Source organism: Apis mellifera, linkage group LG11 (genome assembly GCF_003254395.2).
Source record: "Apis mellifera strain DH4 linkage group LG11, Amel_HAv3.1, whole genome shotgun sequence".
In the NCBI taxonomy this organism is placed as follows: Eukaryota; Metazoa; Arthropoda; class Insecta; order Hymenoptera; family Apidae; genus Apis; species Apis mellifera.
Window position 1 is genome coordinate 1,689,316 of NC_037648.1, and position 16,987 is coordinate 1,706,302.

The 16,987-nt window shown below is 38.3% G+C and overlaps 1 protein-coding gene and 1 long non-coding RNA gene across 9 annotated transcripts in view; both read right to left on the bottom strand.

Moving 5' to 3' along the window:
- Positions 1–9,732, bottom strand: part of LOC410299 (ankyrin repeat domain-containing protein SOWAHB) — a 178,032-nt gene extending 168,300 nt beyond the window's left edge. For 4 of the 8 annotated variants that reach the window (XR_001704917.2, XR_408105.3, XM_006558933.3 and 1 more), the window contains exons 1-4: positions 9,572–9,698; positions 9,334–9,395; positions 8,521–8,904; positions 7,518–7,667 (exon numbers count right to left, since the gene is read on the bottom strand). Coding sequence is in view for 6 of the 8 variants with exons in the window: in XM_006558933.3 (XP_006558996.1) it covers positions 7,518–7,667; positions 8,521–8,904; positions 9,334–9,395; positions 9,572–9,698 (723 nt within the window). In the remaining 2 variants the exon portion in view is untranslated. Of the gene's footprint in view, positions 1–7,517; positions 7,668–8,520; positions 8,905–9,333; positions 9,396–9,571 lie in introns of all 8 variants that reach the window. The other 4 variants (XM_026444003.1, XM_026444002.1, XM_006558932.3 and 1 more) reach the window with 2 other exon arrangements.
- Positions 9,733–10,846: 1,114 nt separating this feature from the next.
- Positions 10,847–16,412, bottom strand: LOC100578577. Its single transcript, XR_119829.4, has 4 exons — positions 16,202–16,412; positions 15,929–16,112; positions 12,095–12,275; positions 10,847–12,014 (listed from the first exon to the last, which is right to left on the bottom strand). It is a non-coding gene; the product is annotated as an uncharacterized LOC100578577 (long non-coding RNA).
- Positions 16,413–16,987: the final 575 nt, after the last annotated feature.

Consider the following 16,987-nt stretch of genomic DNA (forward strand, 5'->3'; position numbering starts at 1 on the left):
GGACTCTGTGGAATTTCCCCTCCAGGATCACCCCTTAAGGGATGCAGGGTTGGCTCAGGGTATCGGTTTCGGTCCTCCCCGTTATAGAAAGAGACGTTATATCGGGCCCACAGATTCGCTCGAATCTCGGGACTTTATTTTTCTCCTCCAATATTATATTCATCTTGTATTTTTAACGAGGAAATGTATAAAAAAATTTTTGCATGTAAAATTATAAAATAATTTATTAATTTTTGTATATAAAATGTATAAAAAAATTTTTGTATGTAAAAATTAATTTTCTTTAAAATTATTATTCATCTTGTATTTTTAACGAGGAAATGTATAAAAAAATTTTTGCATGTAAAATTATAAAATAATTTATTAATTTTTGTATATAAAATGTATAAAAAAATTTTTGTATGTAAAAATTAATTTTCTTTAAAAATAATCCTACAATTTTAAAATTTATTTACTTTTTGCATTCACAAACTGAATAAAATTTGAAAAATTCACAAATCTAAATTTCGAAAGGAATATTAAAATACTTGTAAAAACTCGAAGCTAAAAAAAAAAATTATATTTGGAAGGATTGAGCAAAACTTGTAAAAGGAGGATAAATATTTGTGTTACGATCTTTAATGAAAGAAGAGAGGGGGGGAAAAGAGGAACGAATTCGCGGAGATCCATCGATCGTGATCCACCGATCACGGAATGCATTTCACGGAGCCGATAACAAATTACGCGTCTTCATCCATGTTCTTGGTTCGAGGGCAGGGAGGAATGCCATCGGTCGATCGGTCATTCCCCGGGCCTCATCCGGCCGATCAGTGAGAAGATACGTACGCTCCTGCCGCGCGGCTCACGATCGGAGACAGTATCTGGCTTTATCTGCGGCTAATGTCGTGTAAGAGGTGCGCCCCCTTCGGATCCACCGACAACCATTTGTTCGGACACACCGTTGACCGCGAGAGGCGCGCGCGTACCTCGAAAACTTTCTAATGAATTTACAATGTGTGTCCCAATGCATGTCGAAATGTGAGAAAAATAAAGGACGGATTACCATACGCACAGTCACGAGACAAGGCGAAACAATTTCTTCTCTCTTTCTTTTCTAAAGAGAGAGAGAGAGAGGGAGAAGAATGGAGAATCTTCGTGAATCTCTCCTTCTTTTTCACGGTGAAAAAATATGGAATGGATACGAGTCGTCCGAGTTGTTTCGTATAAATTATTCTTTAATTAGGTTTCTAATGGTAATGTAAGAGAGATTGAAATTTAAAAACAAGCTTTTGATTCCTCTTTTCGATTAGGAGGAAATATTTAAAAAAAAAAAAAAAAGAAAAATTAATTTGTCCTGGGAAGGTGGAAAATCCACTAATGGGACCACCAACGAATCATCCCGGAAGGGTGGAGGCTCGTTCGCTATCGTGACAGTCACGATCAGTTTTTCGACGCACATCCTGGCTGTCACTACGGGGGACCGAACACCCGTGGACGGAGGAGAATGGAGAGGATCTTCCTGTTGGCTAAACTCTTCGGATATTAAAAAACTATTTATTTAAATCTATTTTAATTTTATCTATTATGAATAAAATATTCAAACTTGTCTATTAATACTTTTTTAAAAAGAAATTTATTCAAATGGGTAAGAAAATAAAAATTAGAAAGTTTCGATTCTTAATCGAAGGACGTTGATTACACAATGAATCGACGAACAATGGCTTCTTCACCTTTCGAGAACGCCGATCCCCTTTTAAACCGAACAAATTTAACGCTTGGACCAGCGCCAATTTAAATGATAATAAGCGCGTGTATATATATAAATACATATATATATATACACGTAAGATTAACTCGTAACAGGGTAGAATAAACGTTAGCTGCTTACGCGCGGAGAACAGTAACGCGCTAACCTCTCTCGTGGACAAGCTTGTTTATATCGGCGTGGTGGGGACGAATTTGTCCCGTGAAAATTGGGTCATCGTCGTCGCGTGCACAACCGGATACACAAGAGATATACGAAAATATAAGTGGAATAAAATTTGCTCGTTCTTCGAGCGAGACGAGTTTAGTCAAGCGTGATCGAAATTTTTCGATTGGTTGTGTATATATTATATATACGAGCGAATTACCGATCGACGGTAAAATAGAACTTTTCAATTCCACCGAGAAAATGATTTTCGAATTTACGCTTGTTTTAACTTGTTGTATTGATAAACGGGGAGGGGAATTTTATCTCGAAAAATTTCAAAATTTTATTCCATATTTTCCTTTTTTTTTTCCACGCGAATGTAAAATACGTTTATAAATTATCCTCTAACAAATATCGTTTAAACGGATCGTTTACTCCAGTTTATCGCGGAATAATCGACGGTGAATAAAATATGGATTTCGAGGCAAGTTTTCCCCGCTCGCGATCGTTTGTCACTCCACAGTTCGACTAGATCCCTTTTAATTAAGAGAACAAGGCATAAACCAATTCGCATTTGCCAAGGTTCCACCGCGCGCTATCTGTCCATCTGAGCCGCGCCAAGAACGAACCGACCATTAATAACGTCTCGTATTACCTCTCGGCCAAACAACGACCAAAATATTTTCAACCTCGCGTCTTTGAGATAACTCATTTCTAAGAAACATTTTCCTCGTAATAAACAAACAAATAATAAAATATCCTTCCCAAAATTACTTTCATATATATATAAATAAATATATATATATATATAAAAGATTCCATCGAAAGACTTGTTCGCCTTAACTAACTTCTTAAAAAGCACGACACAGCGGGGGCAAAGGTCGAACAGGCTTGCTTTTGAAACTACTTGAAGGTAAGTTTCCCCTCCGGGGGTGTCTTGTCGGTGTTGTCGCGGATGGGATCATGCAAGCTGTGCTCCCTCCCCTTTCCACCTCGGCGGAACCTCTTTGCATATACATTCTGTAAGATTACTTTGCGCGGTTTACACCCAGCCCTCGCTCCTTCGCAACGCGGGGCCCCCGAATTCGACCGAGCTCTCGCTTCCTCGCTTCCTTGCCCACCTTGCAGGCAAACTACCCTGCCAAGAGTTTCCTTCTCTTCGAGAGAGGGTCCCTAATGTATGCGAAACTATATATATATACATATATAAGGGAGAGAGAAATTCCAAGTTCGGCGTGTTACCCACCTTTACGACGAGTATCTTATCTATCCTTGTCTCTCAGTCACGGTTGGAAAAGGGGGTCGACGAGGAGGAGAAGAAGAAGAAGAAGGGAACACGCGTGATCCTAATTAGAACGCGTCGAGGTGTCGAAGTAAAAGCGGCTTTCTTGTTTCGAGCGAGTTGTTGGAGGGAGGGAGAAGGAGGGGGCAATTGAAAAACGAAGGAAGGCAAGATTCTCAGGGAAATTCTCACGGGTGTACACGGCTTAATAGTATTCTTTACCACCCACATTTTTTTGGGAATTTACATAAAAACGAGGCAGAGGGGCGAGAGGTGACTACGAATAACCGAATTAACATCGTTTTAATATTTTTCGAAGGGAGGAAGATGAAATTGTAATGAATTTCGAATGTTGCATCCGTTGAAAAAACTGATAAATATTTTTAAATCCTCGAAAAAGAAAATTCTTTGATACAAAAAAAAATTCGAATTGGATTTGAAAATTCGAAACGACTAATATTTTTCGAAGGGAGAAAGATGAAATCGTAATGAATTTCGAATATTTTGAAATGTTGCATCCGTTGAAAAAAACTGAATGATAAATATTTTTAAATCCTCGACGAAAAAGAAAATTCTTCAATATAAAAAAGAATCGAACGAATTGAATTTGAAAATTCGAAACGATTATTTTTCAAAGAGAAGAAGATGAAATTGTAATGAATTTCGAATATTGCATCCGTTGAAAAAACTGAATGATAAATATTTTTAAATCCTCGATAAAAAAAAAATTCTTCGATATAAGAAAAAAAATTACATTACATTTGAAAATTCGAAACGACTAATAAACGAAAAATATTTTTAAATCCTCGACAGAAATTTTAAATCCTCCAGAAAGAAAATTCTTCGATATAAAAAAAAAATTCGAATTGGATTTGAAAATTCGAAACGACTAATATTTTTTTAAAGAGAGGAAGATGAAATCATAATGAATTTCGAATATTCCGAAATGTTGAAAAAAAACTGAATGATATAAATATTTTTAAATCCTCGAAAAAGAAAATTCTTCGATATAAAAAAAAAATCGAACGAATTGGAAATTTGAAAATTCGAAACGACTAATATTTTTCGAAGAGAGGAAGATGAAATTGATAAATATTTTTAAATCCTCGAAGAAAAAGAAAATTCTTCGATATAAAAAAAAAAATCGAACGAATTTCGAATATTCCGAAATGTTGCATTTGTTGAAAAAAATTGAATGATAAATATTTTTAAATCCTCGAGGAAAAAAAAAATTCTTCGATATAAAAAAAAAATTGAAAATCCATTCAACGAAATTTGAAAATTCGAAACGATTATTTTTCGAAGAGAGGAACATGAAATTGATAAATATTTTTAAATCCTCGACGAAAAAAAAATTCTTCGATATAAAAAAAAAATCGAACGAATTGGAAATTTGAAAATTCGAAACGATTATTTTTCGAAAAGAGAAAGAAATTGATAAATATTTTTAAATCCTCAACGAAAAAGAAAATTCTTCGATAAAAAAAATAATTCGAATTGGATTTGAAAATTCGAAACTAATATTTTTCGAAAAGAAAAAGATGAAAGTGATAAATATTTTTAAATCCTCGAAAAAGAAAATTCTTCGATATAAAAAAAAATCGAACGAATTAGATTTGAAAATTCGAAACGACTAATATTTTTCGAAGAGAGGAAGATGAAATTGATAAATATTTTTAAATCCTTGACAAAAAAGAAAATTCTTCGATATAAAAAAAAAAAAAAAGAACGAATTGGAAATTTGAAAATTCGAAACGATTATTTTTCGAAAAGAGGAAGATGAAATTGATAAATATTTTTAAATCCTCGAAAAAGAAAATTCTTTAATTCTTAATATTTTTCAAAGAGAAGAAAATGAAATCGTAATGAATTTCGAATATTTCGAAATGTTGAAAAAAAACTGAATGATATAAATATTTTTAAATCCTCGAAAAATTTTTCGATATAAAAAAAAAATCGAACGAATTGGAAATTTGAAAATTCGAAACTATTACTTTTCGAAGAGAAGAAAATGAAATTGATAAATATTTCTAAATCCTCCATGAAAAAAAAAATTCTTCGATATAAAAAAAAAAAATCGAACGAATTGGAAATTTGAAAATTCGAAGACGAATTCCCAGACGTAATCATTCGTCCCGTCGCGTATCAAACGGCGGCTGCATTCAATGACCCGTAACGAGGCAGGTTCGAGGAAAGCACGGCGGAAAATTACGTGAAACGTGTTGGCGACGCGGCACGCGACACAACGTTGGCCGAGGGGGCTCATTAGGGATTCGAGGGGCGGAATACAGGCGGCCATGCCGCATGATAATTACAGCGAAAGAAAGCACCGGCCGAGAGAGAGAGAAAGAGAGAGAGAGAGAAAGAGAGCTCCCGAGAGATTACAGGATGTCCGGAGGTGAGAGGATTCCCCCGAAACCCTATCTCGACGACTAATAAAAATTAACAACCTCGAGAGGGCCGGCTCGAGGGAGGATTCGTAAAGGAGGATACGATGAAAGACGGGCCGCCACAAATAGATGATGACGGGTGAATAATAAATAATTATCGTTGGGGCCCACGCGCCACCCGTGAGCCCCTTTGCGGCTCGCATAGACCACGTAGTATTATTCGTCGTAGTCGAGTTTCCGGTTTATAAGTTTATACGTTTATACGCACAGGTTCCTTGGACAATCTAGATATAGGATAGGGATTGTAGGCCACCCAGACGATATGACGTTGGGGACGCGATATGATTTTATAATTACCGGATAAATTATTATTTTTCGAGGAAGAAACATCTTTTCTTTCATACCGTTAAATGTAAATCAAACTATGGAAAGTTTAGGAAAATTAAAAAGTATTTGTTATTGATTATCGTCTGGCGAATACATTCGAAAAATGTTTCCACGTGGCCGATCCTTTTAATCGTCCGGCACGATAAACATATCGAGATAATGATGGAGGATCGGGCGCGTAAAGGACGAGCATTTGTAATATCGTGCGGCGGAAAGGGATCCTCCCGCGTGCCCCCCCCACCTTCCTCCACTTTTAATTTTCAGGCGCGGCTAATTATGATTTACGGCAACATCGACGCAACATCCTGATCGGTACGCGAGATACCGCCCGCAGGATATTCAAATGCGATGAATATTGCTCGCCGCGATAAACGGCGCACGAACAGCGACGGGACGAGATGAGAAAAGGGAAGGGAAAGAAAGAGAGAGAGAACAGGCGCGGGACGAGTGGGAGGGAGAGAGACGGCGCAGGGGGCCGAGTGGAGGGGAGGCGCGCGCGTGTAAAGGATACGAGAAAAGGATTCTTAGTAGTCTATTCGGTATGCAAGATGAGCGGTCAGGCTTGTACGCGCCGCGTCCCTTCTTCCTCGCGAAAAGGGAAGAGAAAAAGAAAGGACGCGTATCCTTGCGTGTGGATTATTCGATGTATCGAGAGCCGAGAGCAACACCGTAACCTTTCCTCGCCGATAACTCAGTGTCAAATAGTAGTCGGGGAGAGATGAGAGGTTATGATTTGAAAGAGAAAACGTTTAAAAACAACCTTGTGTTATTAACCGATCTTATCTCTAGGGGAAATAAAAGATACGTATTTATAACTGCTGCCGGTTCATACGTGTTCTCACATGAATTACACCCGCGTGAAGATCGTAGCCCGGATTAGCGCAAGCATTCTGTTAGAGCTTAAGTAATTTGTCGATATCTTATATGGGACAGGAGAATTAACCGTTGATGATTACGCCACTCGTACGTTTAATCACTATTTCGATCCTATTTCAGTCGAACACGCGAATAATTAACTGCCGACAATACGATTTATTGCGTTATATTTCGATATCCTTTCATCCGAGCTTCTATGTTATATTCGCTCGACATAACCTCAAAACTTGAAATTAAATAACATCGAGAATGGACAAAACTGAAAATAATTCTCGTTTCATTTTCGTCGATTATTCGTAAAACGATAAATTAAAAAAAACGAAAGACGAAGAATCTAAGAATCTTGAAAGAATATTATCGTATATTTTATTTCGATATTTCAAATTATCGCTTCACTAATTGATAATCGAATAAAGAAATAAATGTTATATCTCGTTTACATTTCGTAATCGTTATTTGTGTGAGCCGTCGATTATCGACTGCGATTAGCCAATTACTCGGACGTGGCTTATATAGCGACGATAGAATGCACGATTTGTTAGTCAAATAGCTACGAGGTAGCTATTCCGACGGTGAGATAATTGTCTCCACTGTCGGTAAAGCGGTGAGAATATTACGCTCCGGTGAACGTCCGTGATCGATCGATACAATCGTTTTTAGAGGTTATGTATTAAAGAAGATTATCGATTACCTTGTCAGATCGCTTTTTAGTAGGTGTGATAGTGCCATTAGGCCTGCCTTGGAGATCGGTTTCGCTAGCCATCCGGTTGAAACGTTGCATCCGCTCGCGGAAGCTTAATTGCTCGGTTGAGCCCGGATTCGTCGCGACAGCCTCATCTTCCTGCATGTTTTAATATCTCGAATTGTCAAGTCTAAGAGGATAGCGACGCTACTACGTTCAGCTACTGATAAAAGGCGGAACGAACAAAGAAGTAGCGATAGAGCAACAAAGAGAGTGACAAGAAACCGTGTGCGACACATATGGATATACTCGACGCGAATAACACACACTGGGAAAGAGTGCTTATCTATGCCATTACTATCATGCTACGGTGCTAATTAAAGCGAGACAATATATATATATACAACATATATATATATATATATATATATATATATATGATGTTTAAAGCATGCCAAATGACTGTAAACGAATAAACGAAAGTGTTTTGGATATAGGTTTAATCGCTCATGGATACGGATACCGATGTCATTATGCACAAAACGTTAAGCTTTCGATACAGGGATGAGGTACACGCAAGTGTCGTGTGGCGCTGTGATCGGTAACATACTGCGTAAATGACATTTATTGTAACCATGAACACCTTTCTACATAACCAAACCATGTACAACGCAACGCTATTGCTCAATAATACCAAAATTATCTAACCTCAATAATTACCCGATAAAGCGAAAACGTGTTCAACCATTTTATCGTTTGCACACTTATTTACATATATGACCACAACCAGGATACTATAAACAACATAAGTAATACATACTACGTAACGTGCGTATAAAAAAACATGAAATTTTATCAAATTCTAATCAAAGTGTAAAAAAAAAAATATTTTTTTAATCGTTTTCCTTCCTTCTTTCCGCTTTTTTTTTCTCTTTTTAATCTTAATAAAATTCCACGTTTTCGTATTTTTATTATTTTTACATTTACATTTTAGAAAAAAGAAAAAACTAACCTTGATAACTGCCTCCGATCCTCCCCTATTTCTGTCGACATTCTCCTTATTTTCCATCTTGACTTTATCTTGACTTTTACGACGCGGTGGTACAGGAGGTGAGGGTGTCGAAAATCCTGCCTCGACACTTTCAACGCCATTTTTCCGCGCATTAATAGCGGCCTCTTCACGGTCAAAATTCGAACACGATTCTTCGCGGTTCGTATTATTGGTAGGTGGACTAAGGGGCGCGGGAGGTGGTGGTCGGTAAGGTGGCGGAACTCGTAAAGGAGAAAGCGGAGTTGATATATCAGGAGTATTTATGGGTGATGTAATTTGGTCCGAAATCCCCAGATCTATAGGAAGTTGACGATACTTCTTCTTGAGGACTAAATATTTCTCACCCTGCACAAATAATTTTTTTTTAAACGTTATTTCAACGATTATATCTACATTTTGCATTTCGAAAGCGAATAAAACAAAGTATAAACGTAACGTATGACGAATACGGGAAATGCATTTGAAAAAAATTTACAGAATGATATGCAAAGATATTAAATATTCAAAGTATGGTATATATTATGATGTATAAAAGGTAAAACGATAAACGATAAATTTGTATAAACGTTTAAAATTTAATGATTTAATGATTTAATGATACGCGATATGATATGATAAAACGGAGATTAAAAAAAATGAGAAAGAAAATTTTTCCCAGATAACATTGAATTTTTCTATTAGCCGCGCGAGACATTGAAAAAAGCGGCAACGTCGCAAAACGCGCAACAAGTCGCTCCTGTCAAGGCGGAAGGAAATTGTTAGTCGATGACGTACCTCTTCGTTCTTTATAGTAGCCAGGGTGTTTACATATTCCTTGAACTGATTTCGTGCCTCGACTGCAACGTAAATTTAAACACTATTCACTAACTGTCCTTAGATTTAAAGTTGAATGTGATAAATATTATCCCGTCTATTCCGTGTTTACACACAGCATGCCGTGTAACGTACGAGTCACACCTTGCGAAAGTAAGACACTCGTTCAACTACGTCGTAAATCGGATTTTCAACGTACCTCGTGTTTCTGGATCTGTCAAAAACTTCTTGAAGTGCTTCACTACATCGTGATTACGAGCAGTACCCCCATTTTCCAATAAATATTGACGAATTTCCTCGAGAGACAGTTCACTGGGCGTCGCCATCTTGTCACTACTGGCCGACGCTACAGCGCCGCCGTTTCCACTTTCCACCGTACTGTCGATAAAGACGACTTCTGTGATGACGCACGATACGCGTAGTGAATTTAGAATACGTTAAAATTAAATCGATTCTCTCGAACGAACGTTCGCTATTGCGTATGTAATTTTTTTTAAATTCAAGATTAAAATTTAAGAATCGTGCATCTCGTATTATATATATTAATACATCGTACGTGACAGTATTATAAAAACGTAGCAACAATATTATCTGTATTACAAAGTATCGGACCAAGTGAAGGATGTCTAATTGCTACTTCGAGATGCAAATAAAAATTACGTATGCGTGAAAATGAATACATGAACGCAACGTGTAATTTTTTTCCTTTAATAACGTACTAACGAGTTGTAATCATATCGCACGTTAACAAAAAAATTGTTAACGTTATTAGCAAAGAGTGCAATCGTTATTCCTCATGCATAACGCATAATATACCAATCAATTTAATCGCGTTATAATTGTGCGTGGAAGAACTTGGCGGAATATGTAACGATCCAACTGTTAGTTCGAATCCCACGATTCGTCGATACGTATAAAAAAAAATCGACCACCGTGCAAAAACCAATTTTTCACTTCGAAGCCAAACATATTAACCGACGATGGAACTAGATATTTGATTCGATCCGCGCAAATAGACGATTCGTAAAACCTTTTAGCAGCCCGACGCGTTATATTCCATTCATGCAAACATCCGGCCAACGAACCCGCCGCACAAACTAATGCGAATAACCATGCATCGCCAGATGGAGTTTTAAACACTGCGATTTAAGTGCTGCTATACGCATCGACAATGACCGATCGAATGATCGATTCCGATTTTTATTATGTTATCTCATCTGTTTACGAGTTCAATGATTTGTCCAATTTAACTCATTTAAAATATATGTTTTAATTAAATAAACGTACGAATATTTCAGAAATAAATTGTAGTAATTATATAAATGATACTAATTATTGTAACTTTACCTTTTTTGATTGTTTTTAATCGATATTATCATAGTTGTATCTTCAAATTATTTTATTATATTGGAAAAAAAGTAAGTAAATAATGGTAAGTATATTAATATGATGATAGTAACAAGTGTTGTAAAAGTAAAAATGAATCAATACTTATTTTACAAGTACGCAAGATATACAGCAGTTAAAATTGTAGATTTCATTCTGTAAATTTGACACAAAAGAATCTTTTATATTCTACTCTACTCTATTGTACTGTACAATTAAGCAGAAAGTTACTTAATTTAGAACAATTATACCTTAATGGTGTTGATAATCATATGTGGGACTCGCGAAGAAAGTCTGATTTGCATAATACAGTATAGTCTTGAGCAAAATTATTCAGATAACGATGTACTTCTATAATGAGAACGATTCTCGGTAACAATGTTTTGTAATGAAAAAAAATAGCCTTACTAATCACCGACCGTGTGTAAAAATACAAAAGAAAGGGTACAGAGAGGGAACGAGAGAGTACGTGTATCACGCATCTCTCCTCACTGGCAGGAAGCGTTACGGCAGAATCTTTATAATTAAATCCCTTTTATCGATACGATATTCTAATGGAAACGACGAGTAATGATCAAGCTCAAGTCCCCTTAAAGAATCCGCAACGAATCAAATTTCCAAATGTAATTCTTGCAATACTTTTAATGGTCCAAGATCGCTGGATCGAAACGGCTGACAACACCGTTTAAACGTAGCCATGAATGTGTATTAAGCGCACTTTGTAACGCCATTTACAAGGGTCATCACGATCGGAGAGATCAGCTCGATTAAAATAATTACAACCGCGTGGATACGACGAGGGGGGGGGGAGGATTCGTGTCTCTGGAAACCTGAAAAAGAAAAAAAAAGGAATATTACTACGGCAAATAACAGTATCAGAGATCTCGAGGAGATCAGATGGTAATCTTTATGCTACAGTAGCTGGCACGCAGCGTGTTCCTTTGATACAATTCTTCAAACCCAGCAGGATTGATGCACGAGATTGGTATTTCCGCGAACAAAATATATGTGTGTGTGTGTGTGCGTGCGTGCGTGCGGCGAGAGGTCGTCCGGGGGCGAAGGCGTTCTTCGCAGGGAAGAAGAACGAGCGGGCAGGAACGAGGACAAAGGAGTCGCGTCGACGCCCCGTGGCCCCGTAGGTGCATCCACGATATCATCTACCCATGTTCCTCTGCGTTATGCTTATGCTCGTGCATACGTAAAAGATGCGCGAGAGGCTGGAGCCGCTGCAGCATTTTATCCGGTCCCGGTGCAAACTGCAAAAGAGTTCCGTGTGATCTACCGCCCAGTGATATGTCGCCGCCGGGATTCCAAAGAGAACCGCAGCCTTTCTTACCTCCTTCTCTCCTCCCCCCCCTCCTCCTTTTATAATTCTGGCCGGCCGTTTGTTCTCGCGCCATTTTAATTAATTCTTGAACAATGCCACGGTGGAATGATTTTTTATTGCACACGATTATCCGTACAAGAATTCATTATGTAATGTATGGTTTCCGCCAACTTCTTCCACTCTCTGTCTCCTGAAAGAAGTTACTTTGTTACCGCACGCTCGTTTATTTGCGTGTACGAACATCGAGAATCGCAAACATGGCGGACCTTTATTAATTGCCATAGGTTCGAGAACGAGTTCATTCCACGGAACAACACGGGTTTTTACTCTTCCTCTTCGAATTGTTGCCATTTTTCTCGTATATAATTTTCGATTCGAAATTTCGATAAATCTTTTTTCGAGAATGGAACGATAGTTTGGAAACGGGCTATTGTTTATTTCGTACACTCTCGTTCTATTGATAGGAGGTATTGTACCGTGTTATTTGTATTTGAAACAAGACCAAATTGCACAACAGATTCACGAATGTAGCACGATCGGTAACAACGGAACGAATAATCGACACTGTTCGCGATTCAAATTCGCCGGTAACCAATAATTAGATCAACGAATTAACCAAATTTGTTCAATCTATCGTTTCATCTAATTAATTTAAAGGCAATAAACTTGTGATAATAACGAGATACGGATTAAATGTATAAAATCACCAACGAAAATTCACTTTGTTCTTCTTTGTTCTCAACCTAACCTAATTTCATCGATCTTCTTTCCGTTCGATTCACATTCACGAATTCAACTTCTTTTCGAATATCGATACGAAATTCTTTTTTCTCCTGTTATTACGAACGTAGATATTTTATAATCCAAAAAGAACGAGACGGAACAAAAGGATCTCGGTAACTTCTGCCAAAAAATTCGTCGATTCGAAATGGAAAGTAGCCGCGTAGAGGCGCAAATGCGCTCGATTCGCAGCGTCTCTAGTGGCAAAAAACGGCATCTAGATCATGCTGTCCTTTCCACGGATGGCAAGCGACGCCGCGCTGTAACAGTAAATTCGAGGCTGAACCCGATGATGGACTTCGCGCTCTCTACAGTTTTTGCCATATAAAGGGTCGCAATGGTATCGCGGTATCCGACAGGATTCGACTTTATATATTCGTCCATAATTGGAGCGGCTGCACTCACTCCAATTGGCTACGGATATAAAACATCCCGTATAAAGAGCGTACTTTGGTGGGTTTCTTGCGTTGTTTTTAGTCCCCGTACCTTTGGTGGTCTCGTTAGAAGGACGGTGGGAGGTCCTCGGGAAAAACGGCAATAACACGCAACAAAGTCCTCGCGTTTCTAGCCGACCTCGTCGTTTCTGATCCCCTAAAAACCCAACGAGCCGCGGTAAAAAAATATGGCGAAAGCTCTCGTATCGTATCGTTCGTCTGCGCAATTATACATCGAGACAGCTTCGATCAATTTTCCAATAATTATCACAATTAAACGGGAAAAATAAATTTTAAAAGTATTCGAAATATTGAAAACAGAAGTATTGGAATATTGAAAAGAGAAAGTAGTTATTGAGGTTATGTCACACGTAATTGAAATAATCAAACGAATTCGAATAAAATTCGAGAAAAAAATAACTTTTAACATCATCCTTGACTATTACGATTATAATATAGTTTATAAAAAAATTTATAACCTTTTCGATTCTCGAAAAACGTGGATAGTGGATATTTCTATCGAAGCAATATTGAAGTGGAATATCTTCCTTTTCGACGGGCTGTGTACTCAAGCATACTTACATCGCAACACGGCAACGAACGTAAAACGTTTCGGTGAACAGAGTTATGGGCTCTAATGAGTCGAGGGGTTAAAGCGCGAGTCCCGGGATCCTCGTGGCAAAAGAAGAGAGCTAAAACCGTATCGGACCGTTCAATCTATCCTGACTACCGTTTACCACGGCATCGTTTAAAGTGGCCACAGGTGCTCGCCCGTATACCATATACCGCCCGTACCGAAAAAAAAAGAAAAGAAAAAAAAAGAAAAAGAAAGAAAGAAAAAAAGAGAAGGAAGGAACGGATATATATATAAGGACTATGCGAGGGGAACGATGTCGTACGAGTATGAGATGTAATGTTTGGCTTTCTCATAGTTTTGCCGGCTACGATTTTTTTAATACTTGATCGGTGCCGGCTCGGGTTTGTCGGCGGAAAGCCAAGCTCAGAACTTCAAAGATTCGCGATCGACCACTTGCCTCTATACAGGCATTACATATTATCATCGGCCGGTATTATCCAACCGAAGCGCGCGCGTGTCCCCCTTGGTTCACGTCTCGTAAAGCGGCTTTCCGTGCATACAAAGTCGAGGGCTCGACCAACACTTTACGGGGTCGCGTTGTCGTTCGGTTCGGCTATATAGAGGCTCCGCGAAAAGAGCAAAGTATACCTTGCCGTATACGCGGCTAATAGCTCGGCATTTTTTTCCCCTCTCCCCCCCCCTCGCAATACATATACCGTGGAAATTGGCCGACCGTTTCGCGCGAAACATTTTACAACGTATGGGATCGAAAAGTATTACGATTCGATTAAAAAAATTTTTCTCGAATATCGGATTCGTCCAATAATCCAAAAATATATCGACGAATTTTTCAGAGCATGGCCACGTTTTCGAATTGCGTTCATCGACGTTGAATGCGACGTCTGGTGCGATCAATCTTTGACGTCGATGTGACAGCTCGTGCTATTTCAGAGTGTGTCCCGCCCGATAATGCCAAGTGGCGACTATTAGTAGAATTTTAAGCCGGATACGCCGATCGACGCGAGCGACAGGTCAGCGAAATTAAAACGCATCCAATAGGGAGAATTCGCGAAATAAAAGAGAGAGAGAGAGAGAGAGAGAGAGAGAGAGAGAGAGAGAGAGAGAGGGAGAGAGAGAGACAACACACACACACACACACACACACACACACACACACACACACACACACACACACACACACACACCACACACACACACACACACACACACACACACACACACACACCACACACACACACACACACACACACACACACACACACACACACACCACACACACACACACACACACACACACACACACACACACACAGCAGAGAGAGAGAGAGAGAGAGAGAGAGAGAGAGAGAGAGAGAGAGAGAGAGAGAGAGAGAGAGAGAGAGAGAGAGAGAGAGAGAGAGAGAGAGAGAGAGAGAGCTGAATTGGAACGTGGCGATGGTGGGAAGAAAGTACTATCAACGATTCGTGTCGCTGTCAGTAACGACGCATTAACGCATTCATATCTGGCATTCCAACCCTCCTGCTCGATGTCGGCAGGACTCGTTCCTTCGTACGCGTCCGCGTCGAGTAGCTGGCGAACGTTGGAAAAATATCGACCGAGACCGCAGATCGAAGCGAAATAACGTGTTAATTACGTGTCAACTTGTAAAACTGGCGAAAACTTTCGACTACGACGTTTCGTTATTCGTGTGCGCGAGGAGTATCGGTGGGGAAAAAAGTGTGTCACTAAATAAGTGAGGGTTCGTTGACGTATTATAGGTTAACTGGAATCACGCTCGAGGTGGCAATACGAAATATGGCGCGCGAGCCACTGTTGCAGAGGTATTACAATTTGTCATGCGAAATGAACGAACGGAGGCAAGAAACGGTGGAAAAAGTTGCGAGCGAGTTACGCGACGGTGACAGCGTGTAATAACGGGAACGGTTGGTAAACCGGCAATTTAACCGTTGTAAAGTATTTTTCTCGCGTTTCGCTACTCGTGCACAATATGAATACGCGATGGCGATAAGTACAATTAACTTTTAACCCACCTGCGCCTTTATTATGCAATCAGTCACGAAGAGTCCTCGAGAAATTTTTACCTCGATTGAAGAAGGAAAGCAATCAAAGGCAAAGTATCAAGATCGAAGTTTAATTGCACGTTTCGTGCATATGTTTGCGGATACAGGGCCTCTCGGCAATAGATGACCGAACGTTGATACCGGCGTTTTATTCCTTAAAGATAAGAAAAGTATCATGTAAAATTCATCTTTTCGAAAAACAGGTGTAAATTTCATTAAAGTAGAAAGATAATATAGCAATACCTCTTGTGAATGTAATAAGGATGAAAGATTGTATCACAATTTGTCCTTTTTGACGATTATTTCGTAATTCGAATAACAAAAATTGTTGCAAAATGCAAAATAAAATAAAGAGTTGTTCTATACGTATCACATACGCCTTCAGTTTAACTTTTACTCGAGATATTCCGACTCTTATAGTTTTCTATAAAGCATCGTCGGACCAATTATATTCAAGTAAACGAATGCTCGCTTTTCATTGGTGCAACGATGCTACATACATTGTTGTTATATTCCATCTTTTTCAGTTAGTTACTATATAAAATATTCGCATTTCGTTACGATTACTGTAATAATGCAAAATAATTATATAATATATAATTATATATTTAATATAATTTGTATAATATATGTATCTTTTGAAATTCAAAACTTAATTCAGTATATAATTGTGAATTCGATTATGCAGTATCCTGACGTCATCGCAACCATCATGTAAAATTCATTAAAGTAAAAAGATAATAGCAATACCTCTTGTGAATGTAATAAAGATGAAAGACTGTATCACAATTTGTCCTTTTTGACGATTATGTCGTAATTCCAATAACAAAAATTGTTGCAATCACGTACAATTTAATTTTTACTCAAGATATTCCCACTTGTATAGTTTTCTATAAAGCATCGTCGGACCAATTATATTCAAGTAAACGAATGCTCGCTTTTCATTGGTGCAACGGTGCTACATACATTGTTGTATATTCCATCTTTTTCAGTTAGTTACTATATAAAATATTCGTGTTTCGTTCCAGT